The sequence below is a fragment of the Microtus pennsylvanicus genome, chromosome 17 (genome assembly GCF_037038515.1).
Source record: "Microtus pennsylvanicus isolate mMicPen1 chromosome 17, mMicPen1.hap1, whole genome shotgun sequence".
Classification (NCBI taxonomy): domain Eukaryota; kingdom Metazoa; phylum Chordata; class Mammalia; order Rodentia; family Cricetidae; genus Microtus; species Microtus pennsylvanicus.
In genome coordinates, this window is record NC_134595.1 from 3,356,006 (window position 1) to 3,376,440 (window position 20,435).

General features: G+C 44.1%; 1 protein-coding gene and 1 long non-coding RNA gene across 4 annotated transcripts in view; one reads left to right on the forward strand and one right to left on the reverse strand.

Moving 5' to 3' along the window:
* Positions 1-20,435, forward strand: part of Pard3b (par-3 family cell polarity regulator beta) — a 1,014,383-nt gene that overhangs the window by 935,964 nt on the left and 57,984 nt on the right. For all 3 annotated transcript variants that reach the window (XR_012908166.1, XM_075951370.1, XM_075951371.1), the window contains exon 22: positions 15,823-15,902. Coding sequence is in view for 2 of the 3 variants with exons in the window: in XM_075951370.1 (XP_075807485.1) it covers positions 15,823-15,902 (80 nt within the window). In the remaining variant the exon portion in view is untranslated. The remainder of the gene's footprint in view (positions 1-15,822; positions 15,903-20,435) is intronic.
* LOC142837075 (uncharacterized) lies at positions 3,297-6,227 on the reverse strand. Its single transcript, XR_012908199.1, has 3 exons — positions 5,957-6,227; positions 3,755-3,832; positions 3,297-3,583 (listed from the first exon to the last, which is right to left on the reverse strand). It is a non-coding gene; the product is annotated as an uncharacterized LOC142837075 (long non-coding RNA).

Consider the following 20,435-nt stretch of genomic DNA (forward strand, 5'->3'; position numbering starts at 1 on the left):
ATTCATCTCTTGGCACAGGGGAGAAACCTGAACTGATATTAGTGGTTATTGTTCTCATCTGTTTGCATAATTGCTTACGCTGAGCCAATTTCTTGATTTTTGTAACAGCAGAATTTTAAAAATACTGTGAGTTCTCAGGTCTGAGGTTCCGATTTGCAGGTGGCCCCTCACTTCCTCTTGCGTCTGAGGTTCTGATTTGCAGCTGGCCCCTCACTTCCTCTTGCGTCTGAGGTTCCGATTTGCAGCTGGCCCCTCACTTCCTCTTGCGGAAAGCTTCAAATGTTGTGAGATGAGCATGTTTCACAGGATGGAGCTTCTGTCTGCACCTGTTCATCCTTTGTTTGCCACGTTAAAGAGTATTTTGTTTTACCATTTTTGTAGTTAAATTGTCTAAAGGATATATATATCCTTTTGGAATAAACTCATTGGGGTTCATGCTAATCAGATCAGAACACGGAGGTTTGATTATCACAATCACAGCCAATACAATGAGCCTTCAGGACAGTCTGAGGGACCGCAAACAGTGACAAAGCAACGCAAGCTGGGACTGCAGTGATATCTCCAACGGTCCTCCCTTCACCCACTGTCATTATTTTGATTAAAAGGTGTCTAGAAGCCACTGTGGTTTTGCAAGATGCAAAAATTATTGCAGAAACTTCCTCTATTAATGGAAATTATTAGAGGATGGAAATGGTGCTTGAGCAGCAAGAATGGCATTAATTATGCGGAAAGCAGCCGTGCCTGGCAGTTGGCAAGCATGCACTGCTCTTCAACGATCTTCCATGGGCCTCTGTGTAGCCGGCACTAGCAACCTAAAAGCTTTTTATTTTGGCAAAGTTTTCATAGCACTTGGACTTCCAGCATCTAGATAAAAGATAATTTGGAAGGAAATTGTGTTGGTGAAATTGAAGAATTCAGTAATGAGTTCTGTGTAGATGAATCGATGCCCAATTAAATGATTATATCAAATCTAACTTTAAATGTTGACTTAAAATAATCACATTTTAAAGACTTTGAAACCGAGATGATGTCTACAACATAATCAGAAGAACAAAGTCCATATTTCCTAGCCTGGTACAAGAACAGCTTTCTGATGGACTGAAGAATTTGATTAAGGGAGAGAAATTTAGGGCCGGAATTACCTGTGCACTCAGAGCTGGGTTAGACTGCTGTAGCAGGGTCCATAATTCCAATTCTCTTCTGCAACTTCTGCCTTTTTCTCAGGAGGTTTTTGTTTTTTCCTTTCCTGGTCTCCACCTCTCTCTCTGGGCTTTCTTCTCTGTGTATCAGTGTTTAATGATCTAACAACCAGCTCCTGTGGATTCTTTTTTCTTTAGCCACTGATGTTCCGTTGTTTTTGTGCCTTCGTATATGTATGGCCAATGGTGACCGCTGCTGTTTCTCTGTTCATTCACCCATGCAGCTCTTAATGAGCCTCTAAATGTTTATGGCATGAAGCTGATGTGGGGAAAAGCTAGCAACACTAAAGAAATGGCAGGAAGTCCATACCCAGCATCCAGGAAACGTAATGGGATAAAATTATTGAGCATGCAAGACAGAGTTGCAAAGAGGGTGGAAATGTTATGTATTGGTTAATATTTTTTTTAACAAAAGTGTGTGTGTGTGTGTGTGTGTTTTGTTTAGTTTCGTTTTGTTTTTCTAGGTAGATTTTAACATAAGAACATCTATTTTCTGGATGCCTTCTGGCTAATTCTTCCTTCCACTTCATCCTATCTGCATTCATTTTCTAGTGCTTGAACTCATTGGATAGAGGTCAATCACAAAATAACTTGATTACTATAAGTTTAGTGGAAAATGCCTGTCAGAGTCCAGCATTAGAGGTCAGATGGATCCAACTTTAGTGATTAGATAGATTCTTTCTGAGGCAGCCACTTGGAGCCATGGTACCATGCCCAGTGTATTCGGGAATTCATCCATTGGAAAAAACCTTACCCCTACGGTATAAATTATTTGGATCTTATAGGAATCTTTGTCACTTATATCAATGACATAATTAAGGTTCCTGGTAGTTTTAATTAGTCCTCCAGAGCCAAGTTGATTTCTGGGTAAGAATATTTGCAGTTTGTTGCTGGTTACTTTTGAATGGATATTAAAAAATGAGACTGTTCAAACAAAACATGACATGGAACAGGGCTCACGATGGTAAAGCTCTCTTCAAAACATGTTGTTATAACTGGAGGGGGTGGCTCAGTGGGGAAAGAGCTTGCCACACAAGCGAAGGACCTGAATTCAAATCCCCAGAACACAATGGAAGCCGGTGCAGGAGCCATGTCTGTACTGCTGGTAGCAATCCAGTGGGAGTGTGAGAGGCGGAAGTGGGATTCGTGCAAGCTTGCAGGGCAGCTAGCACGGTATATGCCAACAAAGAGGAACAGAAAGGCACTGTCTGAAAACAAGCTGGGGGGCAAGAACGGAAATCAGGTTGTCCTCTGACCTCCACACGTATACCATGACACACACACGCACTCGTATGTGCATACACAAAACCACATACATCGTGTGCACATCACATCCAATGATAAAAGAAAAACATATTGTTAATATCTTTTCTACTACTTAACTAACTAGTTGTTAAAGAATCTCTTCATCCACTCTGTTAACTTCCTCTGAGGTCATGCTTGGCATTTCTCTTTGATTAACTCAATAAGTAACAGCTCTTTAAAAAGTGGTATTGTGGGCCCCGAAAATACAACGGCACAAAAATGAGGCTCCCTCCCAGCGTATGTGAAGCTTCCAGGATGAGGCTTTGAATTAATAGACCAGTAATCACCTATAATAATCTAAAGATTTCTTTAAAATATAGGCTATTTCATAAAACATAGCATCTTATTAGAAATTGCTCTATTAAACAAAAAACCAAACATGTGCATCTATTATCGCCTGCAGCTATGTAAAAGGTGTATGACTAGGCCACTGTTTGCGGCTGTGGCTGTGAAGATCGTGATAAATCAGGTGCCTGTAGAAAGCCACAACTCACAGCCCCTTCCCATTGCTGCTGCAAAAGATCACCGAGAAGGATCGAGTCTCTGCTCTTAGTCTTTTATTTGGGAAAAGGAATTTTTTTTTAAGTATGCTACTCCCTGCGTAAAATATGAGACCGTGGAAAACTGCTGGCTTTGGAAGCAGACACGCGTCAGTTCAAAGCCTGGCTCTGCCACTGTCTGAGCCGAGGCAAATCATGTAAGTTAGTCTTCACTCTCAGCTCTTCATGTATGAAAAGGCAGAGGTGGAAATGCCAACACTGTAACTCACCGCGGAGACTGTAGATGTCCCAAAGACGCTTCCTGAAGGGGGAAGTGACTAGATCTTGTCCCCGGACAAAACAGAAAACATCGACATTAAGAAGAAGGAGCTGAAATTTTCAAGCTTACGTGCTTTGTCTTCACCAGCAAAAAATATATGAACTATGCCAGAAGGTTTTACGAATGACACGCTTCATCAACTGAAGGGAGTAGTGGAGACTCAGGATAAATGTGGATGACTGATGTCACTTAATATTTGGACATATTTCCAGGGTCAACTTCACTTTTTTTTGGATGGGTGAGAGGCCCATCACAGAATGCTGGAAAAGGAAGCAGTGAGAACCAGGACACAATTAGAAACAAAGTTAGGAAATACATGCTGCACAGTAGTGTGTACCCCGGCTGATCCAACTCCACAAACCCCTCCTGTGCCCCTGGAGGATACAGTTCAGGTGGATACCAGGTTTCTTTGGAAATGCTTTTCTTCGTACCTTCCCCCCTCCATCTTCTCATCAGACGCTTGTCTTCTCTAGTATGACTTGATGTCTCAGCCAAGTGTTTCAATATCTCTATTTGTAAGCAGACAGATGGGGGAAAGGAAATGAGAAATAACGCATGACTTTTTAATTAAAGACACAGAGCCAGAATTGGCTCTTAAAGCTTTTGTCAAGGTACGTATATGGGTGCACACGCGCACGCGCGCACACACACACACACACACACACACACACTCACACATACACAGGCATGCCCACATGCATCACAGAGATGAAGTCAAATTTGTAAAATTGTATCCACAATCGTCGTTTCTATGGTAACTGTATCTTATGCCCAGACACAAACAGAGCTGGCAGGAGATGTCTGGTTTTATTTTCTGCAAAGACAATCCTAACAGAGATAGTTCAGGTTATTAAGGTACCGTGACCCAGGGAACATACAGCTAGTATGTGGTTAGTGCTAGTGTAAGGTTTCACGCTTATATCTGAATGAATAGTTCATGGCTTCCTAATACAGAACAGATTATGTGGCTATCTTGTCACTCAGCTATAAAATCATAATTACCTATATACAATTACTGTGTTAATGAGGTGTGCATGGGCAAGGTATATGTAGAAACCGCATGCAACAGAACTTTTACTAATTTATACAAGCTAGAAGAGACTTCAAGAATTTCTGTTTTAACTTGTGATGGTTGCAAGGAAGGAAAATGTGGGCATGGAATGGTTAAAAGGCTTACTCCAGCGTTATTTTTAAAATAGATTATTTGCTGTATTTTCTAACTAGCAGATGTTCTGTGCTAGTCTATAAGCTGAGTACCCGGTTATTTGACAAAATTACTGAAATCAAATTAGAGAAAACAAACACTTCAGAAATAATGGTTTGAACGAGTGTGTGTTCCTCTCTGGAGTGTGTAGCCTAGGCATAATACACTTCCCATTGCCAAGGAGAAACTACTAAACACCCTATTTTGGTTACTTGGTTTTGTTCCGGGTGTTGCACTTCAGGTCTCCTCGGAATGTGTTACATTTTAGCAAAGTGGCATTAAGCTAGAGGTGTTCAAAGCCAAGTTTGTAACTTTTCCCAAGTTTTCGCATGACCATTCCTGTAAACACCTTACAACTAGCCGTAACTATGCAAGAGTCATTGAATTAAAAGAAGTGTGCAGCACTGCTCGCTGTTTGCCATGACAGCGGCTCGAAAGGCACGTTCCCTTAAATAACTACGGAATTTTCGAAGTTCGCATCTTCATCGTAGGATGTGTCTGGCAGTGGGAAACTCGTTTTTTGTAATGGATCTAAGTAAGACATCTTTGTAAATGAGGATGTTATATATAGGTGACTAAGCTACATTACAACTTTACTTGGCCTTTCCATCATCGCGGCTTTTAAATTCTTTTGAGAAAATTGGCTTATGAGGCATCAATTACAATGCTGACAAAAATGTGTCCTAACCTACAGAGGCTGGGATGCATTTTAATCTTCAAATAATTTCCACTTCTCATCATCAGACATTTGCAGAAAATCCTATGTGGTTATTCCTTTGTTTTTAATAAATTACTTAAAATGTTAGTGGGGGTGTTCTATTTCCTCTTACACTAATCTGCAAATGGGGAGACGGGAAGATCCAATGGCCTCTTTAGGATATTGCTTCATGAAATTGCTGATTCTGGTAATGCTGAGCCAGAAATACATATGAACTGGAGGAACCGGGCAGAATGTAAGCAGCAAGTGCCTCGCATTGCAGAGCAGAGACTAATAGCTTTTTTAAACAAGGCTCTTAATGCTCCAGCCAGCAGCAGACATTGAGTGCATGAAACTGGGCGAACTCCAGCGGACTAAAAGCCTCCTGATTCTGCCTTCCTCCCAAGCCCTGTCTTGGGCTTGTCCTAGGCGCTGCTAATCCGGCTAGAGAGCTACAGCACGTGGCTCTCCATGTTTTGAGAAAGCTGTCAGATGCCTCACTTCCTGGGCAGGGTCAGTCAAAGAAAGATACATTCGCCAAAGATACATTCGCCAGCATCCAGGCGTGAGCTCTAACATTGCACTGTTGTGTTTGAGTTTCTGTTATGGCTTAAATCAGGATTGTTTTTATCAGGTTTATATTTAGCTCATTATATTAAAAACAAAACACCACTACATGATCTCAAGTAAGATAAAGTGCTTAAAAAAATTAATTGGATCAAAGCCACTGACCTGCTTTTTGTGTGTGTGATGAGGGAAGTTTCCTTATAAGGAGTTCTTCAAGCAGGAATACTTCTGAGTTTCTGTAAGCAAAGAGCAGACCGAGAAATGAGTTTATAAATGCCCGTGCCTGCTTTCTGTCCCCTCACTCCTTCCTCAAGTGGCCTCACTTCCTGAGGACTTAGGAATGTCTTAACTTGGCGTCTCTTTGGCAATCCTCTCGCTGTCATTTCCTACTCCCCACTTACAACTATTTCCGAAAGTATTTGTGCCCAGCACACTAATCTATGTCACTACCATTTCTAATCATGATATTAAAAACAGATCAAATTACAGGAGTAGATTAGACAAGTTATGATTTATCTATATAATGCAATATTATATAGCCATTAAAATTCAGATTTCTGAGATATATTCAATAGCACATAAAAAGGTCAATAATAAAGACAGGAAAAAAATTCTACATAGCAATAAGTTTATGTATATATTTAGAAACACTAACAGAGGCCATCTTTTGGTGATTTTCCTGTAATAATAAATTAGGGAGAAAAAAAGTTAAATCTATTTTTTTAAATAATGAAATACAAATTTATTCTCATCATTTCCATTAACCAAGCACATCTTAGAGTGGACTTCTCAGTATTCAGGGTGTTACTCTGCTTGGGAAATGGTAATGAATGCATTTGTACTTGAGAGTATTAATCCTATTTTGTGGGGGTGACAGGATAAGACAGCACAACCAGAAGTTGGTGTTTTGTTGGGAAACTCCAGGAATTATCAACAAGTCTGGATTCTATCCCCTGTAAACCCACCCTCCGCTCTCAACAGAGCCCGTGACCATCTCATTGCCAAGGCCAACATGGATCTTCTTAGACACTCTACTGGTCACTGTCTAAGTGCAAGAACAATGTCCACTCTAGTTAAGCAGGAATAAATTTTGCATCATAGTAACAATCTTACAAGCACCATACGGAACATTAAAGAACAAGTCCCTGTGTGCACTTTCAGGGGTGACTTCCTAAGCCCCAAGCCAGTGCAGAGCACCCAGAGAGAGCTGCTGCTTCCATAAGAACCTTTAGGTTCTAGAGAGTCACCTGTGTCTGGAGCCACCACGATTAGGAATCGGCTCCCACCAGGCCCACTTCTGTTTTTGCCAACTCTAAAGCCAGATATTAAAAAGCACAGCCTCTCCAGAAACGAGCTGTGTCTGCTGAAAGAGCCTGAGGAAAATCAAGCATACCTTCAGGCGTTCTTGCCAGAATACGCAGCGAGGTGCAACCACTGTTTTTATTGCGTTCTTCAGATGCTATGCCCTAAGTTAAATCCCTGGCTGCAAGGAAATTCTAAGAAAGGTTGTGTGTGTGTGTGTGTGTGTGTGTGTGTGTGTGTGTGTGTGTGGTATTATTTTTTGCTTTTTTATCTTTCTGGGCTCTTCGTTAACGGTAGCACTCCGTGAGAAAGGAGGATTGATCACCACCAGACCATGGATAACCCATTCCCGGTCTCACTGAAGCGGCTAACAGCGTTGGTCCTTGGCCTTATTTTGGAATTTTATTTGGTTTGAGACAGTCTCATACTGTAGCCCAAATTAATGGGACATTCATTATATGGTCCAGATTGGCCTCAAATTTGGGGCAATCCTTCTGCCTCTGCCTCCAGTGTGTTTTCTGACAACTCTTGACACCGCCGGCTTCACCCTTCTTCATAGAGTTCTTATCTCTTGATTTGTCTCAGGAAAGTTGGTGGGTGGATTTGGCCTGGTGTATATGTGCATGTGTGTGTGTTCACATGCAGTTGTCTCTCTGTGTGCAGAGGCCAAAGACCAGCAATTAGGTGTCTTCCTCAATAGCTCTCCATTCTATTTTTAAAACAGAGTCTCTTACTGAACCTGGTGCTCAGCAGTGGACTAGACTGGCTGTCTAACAAGATCCAGGAATCCTCCTGTTTCTCTTTCCTTTGTGCCTGGATTATAGGCACTCACTGCTTGCTGGGCTATTTATATAAATGATTCCCGTTCTCGTAGTTGCAATGCAAGTATTTTACCAATTGAGTTGTCTACCCCCGCCCCCTTTATCTTTTGGTTCTATAATATCACTCTCTACTGATTCCCTTCTGGAACAGCTACTTTTTAGATCCTTCTGGTTCAGCTACATTTGCTCGCCTCCTAATGAAGGTTTCCAAGAATGTTATTGACAGTGTTTTCTTACTGCACATCCTTCTCTGTTCTGTGGCATGGGTATTCTTTCCTAAGACGTCAAACCTGAGATACTAGGTACTTCTCATTTCTACATCTTTAGTTCAGGCATCTCTTCTAAGTCGCAACTGTCAATTAGGCCTTTCCCTTAAATGTCTCAAGTGTCTCAGTTCCCTACTCCCTAGAACTTCCCTGTTATTCTTTTATCATATTAAATGAAAGTTACCAAACCGTCATATGCTAAAGCTAAAGACTTGGGCCTTATTCTGGACAGGTCCTTCCCTTTGATCTGTCCACCTTCTTAACATCTTTATGTCCCTTACTGAATCTGTTGGAAAGTCCCCTAGGTTAGACCCTGCTCACCTGTGGTTCAGATGGCCACCGGGAACCTCCTCACTATAATGTGAGGAGTCGTGGGAACCGTCGAGCTTCCTGGAAATAGCATGGGAGAATATCACGGTGACCTAAGTGGTTACATCTTAGAAATAACACCAGAAGCACAGCCCAGTGAAGGGCATAATCAGTAAGCTGGACTCTGTTAAAATTAAACATCTCTGATCCGGCAAAGACGCTAGTGAGGCTATGGAAAGATAAGCCACTGACAGGGGAGGGTGCTTGCCAGAGACACATCTGATAAATGACTGCCAGCCAAGATCTGCAAGCAAATGACCAAAACTAGCAATGCAGATGAACAACTTAAAATGACCCGAAGATGTTGACTGACATCACCCAAAAAATACACAAATGGCGACCGAGTATGTAACATCATAAGTCATGGGAAATGTGCAAGTTAAAATGAGATACCAGGCATAGCTGTCAGAATGGCCAAAGCCTGGAACACAGCACCACCGTACACTACAGCAGAAGTACGGGACGGGAGCTCTACTTCGGGGAGCTGAAGGGAGACCGTGATAGCACAGCCATGTCAGAAGGCAGTTTGGAACGTTCTTGCAAAACTAAACATAGTCTTAACCATATGATCCAGCAATTGCCCTCCTCAGTATTTACCAAAAGGTGTTAAAACCTACGTCCATACAAAAAACCCGCACACAAATATTTACAGAAGCTTTGTTCGTAATTGGCAAAACTTGGAAGCAACCAAGAAGCCTTTCCATAGATGAAGGGATAAACAGTGGTACACTCAGAAAGAAGGAGATTATTCAGTGCTAGAAGAAAATATGCTATCAAGTCACAACAACAACAAGGGGAGTTGGGGGGGGACTTGGAAAAAAACTTAAAATGCAGATTACCAAGTAAAATAAATCAATCTGAAAAGGCCACACTATGTATGATTCCAACTTTTGACATTCTGCAAGTTAAAACCATGAAGGCAAAAATTTACATATTCCCAATCACATATGATTTCAATTTACATATTCCCAACGACATATGATGTCACATACTTGTTGTCAGGAGAGATAGAGGAACAGGCAGAGAACACAGAGGATCTAGGGCCACTGAAACTATTCTGCGTGACTGTGATTGCAGGTACATGTCATTTGACTATCAAACCCACACTGCGTATACCTAACATAAACCTAACATAAACCATGCAGTTAAGGTGGCCATAATAGTCCCCGCTGTGGATGGGGGTGCTGATAATGGGAGAAGTTAATCATGTGTATGAGCAGAGGTTTAGGGAAAATCTTCAAACCATTCTATTTGATATAAACCCAAAGCCTTGCTGGGGAGGTAGCTCAGCGGGTACCAGGTGGGAAGACTGGAGTTTGGATCCTCAGCCTCTAGGAACATGTCAAGCAGGGAGAGCAGCCCACACCTAACCTAAGCACTCTGTGGCGGACACGGGGATTCCCAAAGCAAGCTGCCTAGCTAGACTAACTGAATTGGTTCGCTCTGTGATCAGGCGAGAGACCTGTGTCAATTATAAGGTAGAGAACAGTCAAGGAAGACACCCACTGTCAACCTCTATTGCCAATGCATACATCTACATGTGCATCTGTACACACATGTGCATCCACCTGCATATCCACAAGTACCTGGACTCGTATGTGCACACATGTGCACCTAATGCATATGCACATGCACATGTACTCACCTGTACACATATGTGCACCTAATGCATATGCACATGTACTTACCTGTACACACACGTGCACATAATGCATATGCACATGCATATGTACTCACCTGTACACACACGTGCACATAATGCATATGCACATGCACATGTACTCACCTGTACACACATGTGTACCTAATGCATATGCACATGTACTCACCTGTACACACATGTACACCTAATGCATATGCACATGTACTCACCTGTACACACATGTGCACCTAATGCACATACACATGTACTCACCTGTACACACATGTACACCTAATGCATATGCACATGTACTCACCTGTACACACATGTGCATCTAATGCACATACACATGTACTCACCTGTACACACATGTGCACCTAATGCATATGCACATGTACTCATCTGTCCACACATGTACACCTAATGCACATACACATGTACTCACCTGTACACACACGTGCACATAATGCATATGCACATGTACTCACCTGTACACACATGTACACCTAATGCATATGCACATGTACTCACCTGTACACACATGTACACCTAATGCAAATACACATGTACTCACCTGTACACACATGTGCACCTAATGCATATACACATGTACTCACCTGTACACACATGTACACCTAATGCATATGCACATGTACTCACCTGTACACACATGTGCACCTAATGCACATACACATGTACTCACCTGTACACACATGTGCACCTAATGCATATGCACATGTACTCATCTGTCCACACATGTACACCTAATGCACATACACATGTACTCACCTGTACACACACGTGCACATAATGCATATGCACATGTACTCACCTGTACACACATGTACACCTAATGCATATGCACATGTACTCACCTGTACACACATGTGCACCTAATGCACATACACATGTACTCACCTGTACACACATGTGCACCTAATGCATATGCACATGTACTCATCTGTCCACACATGTACACCTAATGCACATACACATGTACTCACCTGTACACACACGTGCACATAATGCATATGCACATGTACTCACCTGTACACACATGTACACCTAATGCATATGCACATGTACTCACCTGTACACACATGTACACCTAATGCAAATACACATGTACTCACCTGTACACACATGTGCACCTAATGCATATACACATGTACTCACCTGTACACACATGTACACCTAATGCATATGCACATGTACTCACCTGTACACACATGTACACCTAATGCACATACACATGTACTCACCTGTACACACATGTACACCTAATGCATATGCACATGTACTCATCTGTCCACACATGTACACCTAATGCACATACACATGTACTCACCTGTACACACACGTGCACATAATGCATATGCACATGTACTCACCTGTACACACATGTACACCTAATGCATATGCACATGTACTCACCTGTACACACATGTACACCTAATGCAAATACACATGTACTCACCTGTACACACATGTGCACCTAATGCACATGCACATGTACTCACCTGTACACACATGTGCACCTAATGCATATGCACATGTACTCACCTGTACACACATGTGCACCTAATGCATATACACATGTACTCACCTGTACACACATGTGCACCTAATGCATATGCACATGTACTCATCTGTCCACACATGTACACCTAATGCATATGCACATGCACATGTACTCACCTGTACACACATGTGCACCTAATGCATATGCACATGTACTCACCTGTACACACATGTGCACCTAATGCATATGCACATGTACTCACCTGTACACACATGTGCACCTAATGCATATGCACATGTACTCTCCTGTACACACATGTGCACCTAATGCATATGCACATGTACTCTCCTGTACACACATGTGCACCTAATGCACATACACATGTACTCATCTGTCCACACATGTGCACCTAATGCATATACACATGTACCCACCTGTACACACATGTGTACCTAATGCATATGCACATGCACATGTACTCACCTGTACACACACGTGCACATAATGTATATGCACATGCATATGTACCCACCTGTACACACATGTGCACCTAATGCATATGCACATGTACTCACCTGTACACACATGTGCACCTAATGCATATGCACATGTACTCACCTGTACACACATGTGCACCTAATGCATATGCACATGTATTCACCTGTACACACATGTGCACCTACATGCATATCCACAAGTACCTGTACTCATATGCACACACCTGCATATGCATGCACCACACACACACACAGCATCACAGAAGCCAGGGAGGTGACTCAGTAAGCAAAGTGCTTGCAAGAGAGTTCAAATTAATTCCCAGAACCTTCGTAAGAAGCCAGGTATGGCACACACTCCCCCGGAAACAATGAGGCAGAGGCGGAGGAAGCTCTGATGATCACTTGCCAGCTAGCCTGGAGTTTACTTGGCAAGATCCAGACCTTTAAGAGACCCCATTTTTAAAGGGGGCAGGGTGTTATGCACACAGCACAAACCCCTGCAGTGCACCACCAGCAGCAGGGAGAGCAGACCCAGTTCTGTTGGTGGTAAGAAGCACACTTTTACTTTTAATGCTCTGTTTCTGCCTTACCCAAATCATGCCAACCCTAAAGCCAGTGCTGCTGCATGCCTATTCTCTCTATTTAGGGTGCCTCCTGCTGCTCTTGTTCATTCTTCTCCCCCAGAAAAGCTCCTCATTCGTATTCAGCTGTGGAGGAGCCATCACCACTCATCCGAGGCTGTCTTCAGTTCTCCCAGGTGCTGCCTCCTTCCCCAGACTTCCACTCGAGCATGATGTCATCAAGGCATAATTGTTTGCAGGTCCTGCCTCCTCGAGAACAAGGGCTGCGTTTCTTCAGCACTTGGAACACACAGCCTCCTGTATATTAGGATACAGAGGTGCTGGGTGATTGCTTACTGTGTGACTGTTTCCGCACGGACTGTTTCCGCACGGTGCTGCAGTGTTAGTACAGAGGCGCTCAGAGAGATACCCAATCGGTGAGGAACAGAAAGAACAACCTTTGATGTGCAAACGTCCTGCCTGTCTTTTGAAATCAGGCCCAAGGTCTGCCTCTTTCATGAGGCTTTTCCTAATACCTTCAGTCTCCATCTGGGCTCCAAATGGTAGTAGCATCCTGGACGGGATGTACGATTCTCCATCACACATTTTCACTGCATCCCAACGAGATGGAAAGCTCCTTGAGGATAAGGGCTGTGCTACATCTTCTGGAGTCTAGCATGCTTGTGAAATAGCTCCCCAGAACAACAACAGGCAAGGGGTAGCACCCCAAGTCACCACAGTATGGACTGCTACCCTCATGAGGCCAGCCCAACTCTGGATGACTGTGCTAACTGCAAATTGTAGCTTTATTTGTGAATGTCTTGAGCCATGTGAGAATTCATAAGCATGGTGATTTCCCAATATCCACCATTAATATTTATCAATACTATGTTAACATAAGAAAACCTAAAAACTAAACATGCCGGTTCTGAGTAGTAGTGTAGACCTATAATCCAAGCACTCGGAAGGTTCATGAGTTCAAAGACATCCTGGGCTGCAGAGTGAGACCCTACCTCAAAGAGTACAGCAAATCCTGTAGCCAGGAGTGGCTGAGTATCATAGTCCTACCCTTCACTTCTTTTTCTCTGCTGTTTACACCTCTGTACCCTGTCTGTTGCCATCCCTGTCCCTGATCTGTCAGGAAGCTCAGTAATGCTGAACATTCAGTCTCATTTTCTCAGGACTTTAGAGGGTTATCTAAGAAAGAGGAGGGAACCAGTTGGTGGTGACGCGTGCCTTTAATCCCAGCACTCAGGAGGCAGGGGCAGGCCAGGCTCTGAGTTTGAGGCCAACCTGGTCTACATAGTGAGTTCCAAGGCAACACAAAAACCTTGTCTACAGAAACCAAAACTAAAACCACACAAAAAAAAAAGAGTTGGGAGGGGTCATGTTATAGGGGACACAAAGGGAGCGGGAGGAGGAAATGGACCTGGTTATGAATGTACATATGAAAATCTTAAAGAAAGATAACTTAACCACTTCCGATCCATGCATTGCTGAAATAGTTTCTCAGGACAGGTGCTAAACGACTTCGTGCGATGATTAGATCCCAGAAATAGCTTATTCTTCCTGGCAGTGCACATCCGCTCAGAAGCATCTCTCCCCACAGAACCCACAGGCAGCCCTTGCGCAGATACACACATCTTACCCTTTAAAATGCTAAGGCAGAGATGAGCAGAAAACTAAGACTCCTGGCAAGAAGGAAATTATTTCAGCTGCTGAGTATGACTTAGAAGTGTCTACCAATTTTGACACTGTTGTTTCCTGGTTTCTAGCAAACTCTCCTCCTCTCTACTCAATTATAATACAAGTTTTCAGTTGACCCTTCCCAAGCCTTTGAACAAAGGCCACCCTAGAATATAAAAGCAAGCACATGAATGGCCCACAAGTGTGTGTGTGTGTGAGTGTGTGTGTGCGCGCGCGCTCACATGGGTAAGCCACCAGCCACCAGGCAAGTGTTTTTCCCATGCCTGTGTCTGTCCATCCACTGACAGGTATGATGAACACAGAAGGATGAGGTAGAAGGTCTTTGTGTTCGGCAATCCAATACACTCTCAGAACCTACTGAATCTAGTCACGTCAGGACCTCAAAGGCCGAGGGAAACACAGGAAGGGGCAAATCGACAGGACCAGTGTTATGGGAAAACAATTCATAGTTTCCAAGTGGTTGTTCATAAGGGACAGAATGAGATGAAGGTCAGGGTTCAGGGAAGGCTTTATAGCCACTGTGCAGCAAACATTCAGTTAACATTAATCCCTGTTAGTGAAGAAAGGCTCCCATTGCTTTTAAAACTCACAGCCAAGGGGCATCAAGATGACACATGAGAAAAAAGGCTCTTGACAGCAAGCCTTATAACCTGAGTTCATTCCCCAGAATCCAGGGGCAGAAGGAGAACATGAACTCCTGTAATTTGTCCCTGACCCTTCTGCATGCAGCAGGACACATGCAGACACACACAAACACATGCACACAGGATAATTGTTTTGTGTTTCTAAAGTTTAAACAGAACCAAGGAGGGAGCCTCTGACAATACGATGATTAAACATGGTATGACACCTGAGATGCGATCCTGGGTTCAGAAAGAACATTAAATAAAAATATAAATAACCTGTGAACTTTAGTTAACAGTGACACACCAATACTGATTCATTAATTGTAAGAAATGTCCCTTCCGAAAATAAGAGCACCTTAGGCACAGGGTAGCCAACTCACTATGCCATTGGTTCAGTTTCTTTATAATTCTAAATCTTTCCTAAAAAACTAACATCAGTTTGGCAAAGAAGAGAAAACACCTATAGAATATTCCTGGCCATGGAAGTGGGAAGGAGTCGACTTGGCAGTGGCCCTTTTAGGAAGAAGTGACTGTTGTCAAGCACAACGCCTGTAGCTTGGTCCCGCTGCCCGTAGCAATGCCGAGTGCTTGCTCGCTTTCCCCAGGTTGGAGTTTTGGCAGGCTGCGGCAGCATTTGCACTGATTATAATTCTGAGATGCATTGTCGGTAACCGGGGTGTATAATGGATCCTCAGCTCTAATTACTCCTCTCTCCACAGGTGCCTGGAAAGGGTCCAGATGGAAGCACACACAACCTCCGCTTTGAAGGGATTGAGAGGCAGTATGCGTCCTTACCCAGGTAGGGTGGAGCGGGGTCTCCCATCCCCTGCTCATCCACAAATGAAGTCTTTAGAGATGTCTGTGTGAACTAGAAATGTGGCTTTGAGATGGGGAATATGTTAGAGTTTTGCCGTACTGCCATCGTCACAACTGTGCTAATAATTGGAACACTTGGGGGTTCTTTTTTAAGGGGAGAAAATAGTATATCACTGCAATTGAACATGTCAGGAAGAATATTGGATACTGAATGGAAACCCTAAGCCATTGCTATAAAAATGGTATTGAACATCCTGCACCAAGCTTAGAGACAATAAAATGGTAAATCCTGTGGCCTAGAAGATTCCTGAGAGAAAGGGCAGGTGGGTCTTAACCTTGGAGCTTCAGGGAGGTGTCAAAGAGCAAGAAAGAAACGTGAGCCTGGAAGGTGTTTCAGAAACTGACTTGTCCTCCAGGCAGTGAGCGAATGTTGCTAAGAGGCCCAGATAAGTAGGGAAACAGAAAGAACTTCGTGGGAAAAGTTTGCTTGGCCAAGCTGGCCTAACTTGATCCTCGTATGCTGTAACGAGACACCCCTGAAAATGAGATACAGTTCACAGAGGTTGGGGTTGTTATCTGAGCGGTAGAGTCCAGTCTTGCTAGTCTACAATCAGGAGCACATGACAAAGAGGGACCTTTCCAAGATGCCTTACAGCCCCCATCCCTGGGAGTCTGATAAGTTGTGAGTGTGAGCACTCGTGATTTCAGAAAGGAACAAAGAACAGCTAATGCCAGCCACCAGCCTGAAATAACTGAGTCTCACCTTAGAGAGGGCAGGCGAGGCTTCGCTGTCATGGGAGCTGAGCTGCAGAGCGGTTTACTCGGAGATGCAGTTGCTCTTGAGTGACATGTGGACTCTACTTCTGCAGGTGAAGTGTCAAAAATAATATCCTGAATTTTGTGTCAACCACAGCCTAGGTGGCCCTCTGTTCTTAGGAAAAGTGTTAGGGCTGGAGAGATGGCACATTGTTTAAAGTGCTTGCCACGCAAGCATCTAGCATGAGGACCAGAGTTCGGATCCCCCAGTACCCAGGAAAATGGCAGGTGGGGTGGTGTCCTACCTGAAATTGCTCCACTCCTACGGCAGAGGATCTCTGAGGGAGCTGGCTAGCTAGACCAGCTGTAACTGCAAACTCTGGCCTCAGCTGCGATACCCTGCCTTAAAGAGGAAGATGGACTTCAAGGAAGAACCCCCCATGCCAGCTTTAGGCCCTACCTGCACATGAACAGATGTGTGTGTACCCACATAAGTGTATTTACGCACATACGTGCACACGCATGCATGCCTGTGCATGCACACACACATGCACCCCACATACACAAGAAAAATATGTTTGTGTTCAAAAACAATAAAGCCTTATATTTACCAGGGCACCAATTTTTAACATTTTCCATGGTTGGATATAGGAAGTACAGGCTTTAAAATGTTTGATGCAGCTGTATTTTATATATCTCCCTGTTTCCTTTGTACGTTATCATGTAAGGTTTTTTCCCCCTCATCTTTGCTTAGTTTCCTGCCCCTGTTTTTTTTCCCTTGGCTTAGCATTTTGTTTTCATTTTGAAAAATGGAGTCATTTCCAAAACTCATTTGAAATATAAGGTTTCCGGCGTTCACTGTTGAAGTCTATGGAAATTGTGGTTAAGGCAAAGAAAGGAGTAAATTCTTAGGGGAAGTGGAGAGAGGAGGGGAAAAAATCATTTTAATGTCTTCCTGGCTAGCTTGCATCCTGAATTTAGAAACTGTTTGTGTGTGTGTGTGTGTGTGTGTGTGTGTGTGTGTGTGTGTGTGTGTAAATCAAAAACACAGAAATAACATTTAAAGTTCTATAAATATCACTCCCTTATTAATTCCCCTGTTCTAGGGATCACTTGCGGTGTAGAGAGGGCCCCAAGGATATGGAGGTAGACATGGTCCCAGTCTGTCCTTGGGATGCTGTTTGGTGATGGGAGCAAGCAGTAGGTGTTTTCTGATCAGATGATGTGCTCAGAGTACCAGCTATTAAGACAAAGGCCTGTAGGTTTCCAGTTCCTGTTTATTTTCCCTAATTAGCCCTGAAATGTCCCATTATGGCTGCCTCCAAACAAGTCTGCTTAGGAGTAAACACTGCTGGAGGAGTTTGGTGACAAAGACAGTGTGGAAGCTGTTTGTGGTGCAGGAGCTTTCAGGGCAACGGATGAGTTGGCAAAACCCTGCCAGCTCTGAGACATCAGTGTGGCGACTGGAAATAATGCTGGCACCAAGTCCGTTCCCACACACAATGACAGGCCTGATTAGCCGCACGTGCAGCCTCTGCGGCTGCCTTGCGGACAGAAGAAGCCACGATGGAGCGCGGACAGATGTGCCAGAGCACCTGTAGTGAGGGGGGCAAACCCACGTCTCCGTTTGGGGATCCAGAACGAAACCACACAGTTCCCTCTTGGGATAGGGGCGCTGTCCCTGGGGCCCATGTTTGCCCAGAGAGAAGTAGAGGTGAGGAGACACCTGACCTTCTGGCACCTGAGGTGTGCAATCTGCCAGTCCTGCCGAGAGCCTGTGATGTGGTTTTCTCCATCCCTGCCTGGGGATTCTCCTGTCCTCTTAACTGAATCACAGTAGCTCCCTGCTCTCTCCCATTGCGAGGGGTGAGGAAAAAACAGATCTTTAAACACAAGGTTCTTTGTTATCACAAAAACAGGAGAGTTTAAATATTTGTGGAATTAATTTTTTCAATTAAAGATAGGACTAGGTCGTCTACGGAAAGCCACTGGCCGTCATTACAGAGGATCTAGTCTGCCGCTTGCTGATGTCAAAGGAGTTTTTTAAGATGAAGTCAGTAACCTTGACTTATATGTCAAATTTGGAAACATAGATATAAAATGCATTCTCATCTAGGGGTTCATTCCTCAGCTTTTGGGGAACTCCATCATCTTTAAAGCAAGCCTGAGCGGGCGGCTGTCTAACTAAATGACACCACACAAAAATAAGGCAGAACCCTGGCTAGTGCGGGCAAAGACAATTCCTGGCGCTGGGTAGTTAGGAGCTTGCCTGAGGCTAAGGGCTAAGCAATGTTAAGTGTTATTGTTAAGCAATGTTAAGTCTTCTGCCTCCAAAGGAAAATGACTTTATTTCTTTTCTCCTGAGGCTGCTGTTTCTGGAAAGCTGGGTCTGCTTGTAATACAACCTCATTAGCAAACCCCAGGCCTTGACTAGGGCCAGTCTTGCCAGCCTATAGAGTCTCAGTTTTCTTCGGTAGTAAACAATGAAATCAGCATCCCCTTAGTAACAATGAAATCAGCATCCCCTTAGCAACAATGAAATCAGCATCCCCTTAGCAACAATGAAATCAGCGTCCCCTTCGTCTGGCCTGACACAAATCATTACCCACCCACTCACTGGGAGTGAGCGGTGCTTTCTGGGCTGTCCTAACAAGTAAACACCAACACACACATTTCCACTAAGGGCTTCTTTCCCACTCCAAACTACCAGCCCCTTCCAGTTCTCCCAGACTCCACTCTCATTTCACAGGCCCCCCCAGCTGTGGGCTTCTCTGTTCCCCCATCTCTGGAGCCTCCGTCATTCATTCACCTGACCCAGTCCTGGCCCCCTGGGATCCTATTATCCTCCTCCCTACAGACGGCTCCCCACATCACCACACGATGCGATGCTGCTCTTCCAGGTTTGCAATCAAGTGTGAGGTCGTAAGAAATGAGCAAGACAGCAAGACACAACGCAGCTCATCTGCGGTCCCCTGTGCACGGAAAGTGGCTGGAGAAACTCATAAAACCCCTTTTATCAGTTCCATTCCAAAATTCACATCAGGCAGCACCAGCTGGGCCCCTACTGCTGGCCAGCATTCCTTTGAATCATGTGATCAACTCCCTGGACTCTCCCACAGTGGATGTTCAGACCACAGTCTACCAAGATGACTAAACATTCCCAAGCCTTGTCTCTAGAGATGACCTCACTTCCTTTCCCTTACGACCCCAGGCATCTGACATTAGCCTCCACTTCTGCTCCCTGCAGCACGGTCTGCTGTCTTCTCCAGCACACACTTCCCACAGGAACCCAGGAGGGCCTAAGCTTGGAGCCAGACCACGGGCGCAGCCGGGTTTAGTCACTCCACCTGTGTGGCCTTGGCCAGGAATCCAACTGCTCCAGGCTCTGCTCCCTCATCTGCAAACTGGGGATGACGTGGGGGTCTCCATCTACTGGTGGCAGCATACGGATCAAATGCATGACAGTAATGCAATCAGTGAATAATATTTCAGGGATTTTTTTTTAGCTCATTTTTATTTGATCCCCATGGATGAGAGTTTCCTTTTTATAATGAAGTAAGCCCATTCTCACTGGTGCCTCTGGGACCTGGGAACACCGACTTTCCTTCTCTGGGCTTCATCTCTTCAAGCAGACTCCCGCCCCCTCTGGCTTTCTTCCCTTTGCCTGTGATGGTAAACACAGAGGCTCATCTGCACAACTTGCTGGATGTCCCTTCCACCCTGTGGGAGATGCAAGGTTCACACCTGCTTGGAGACAGGC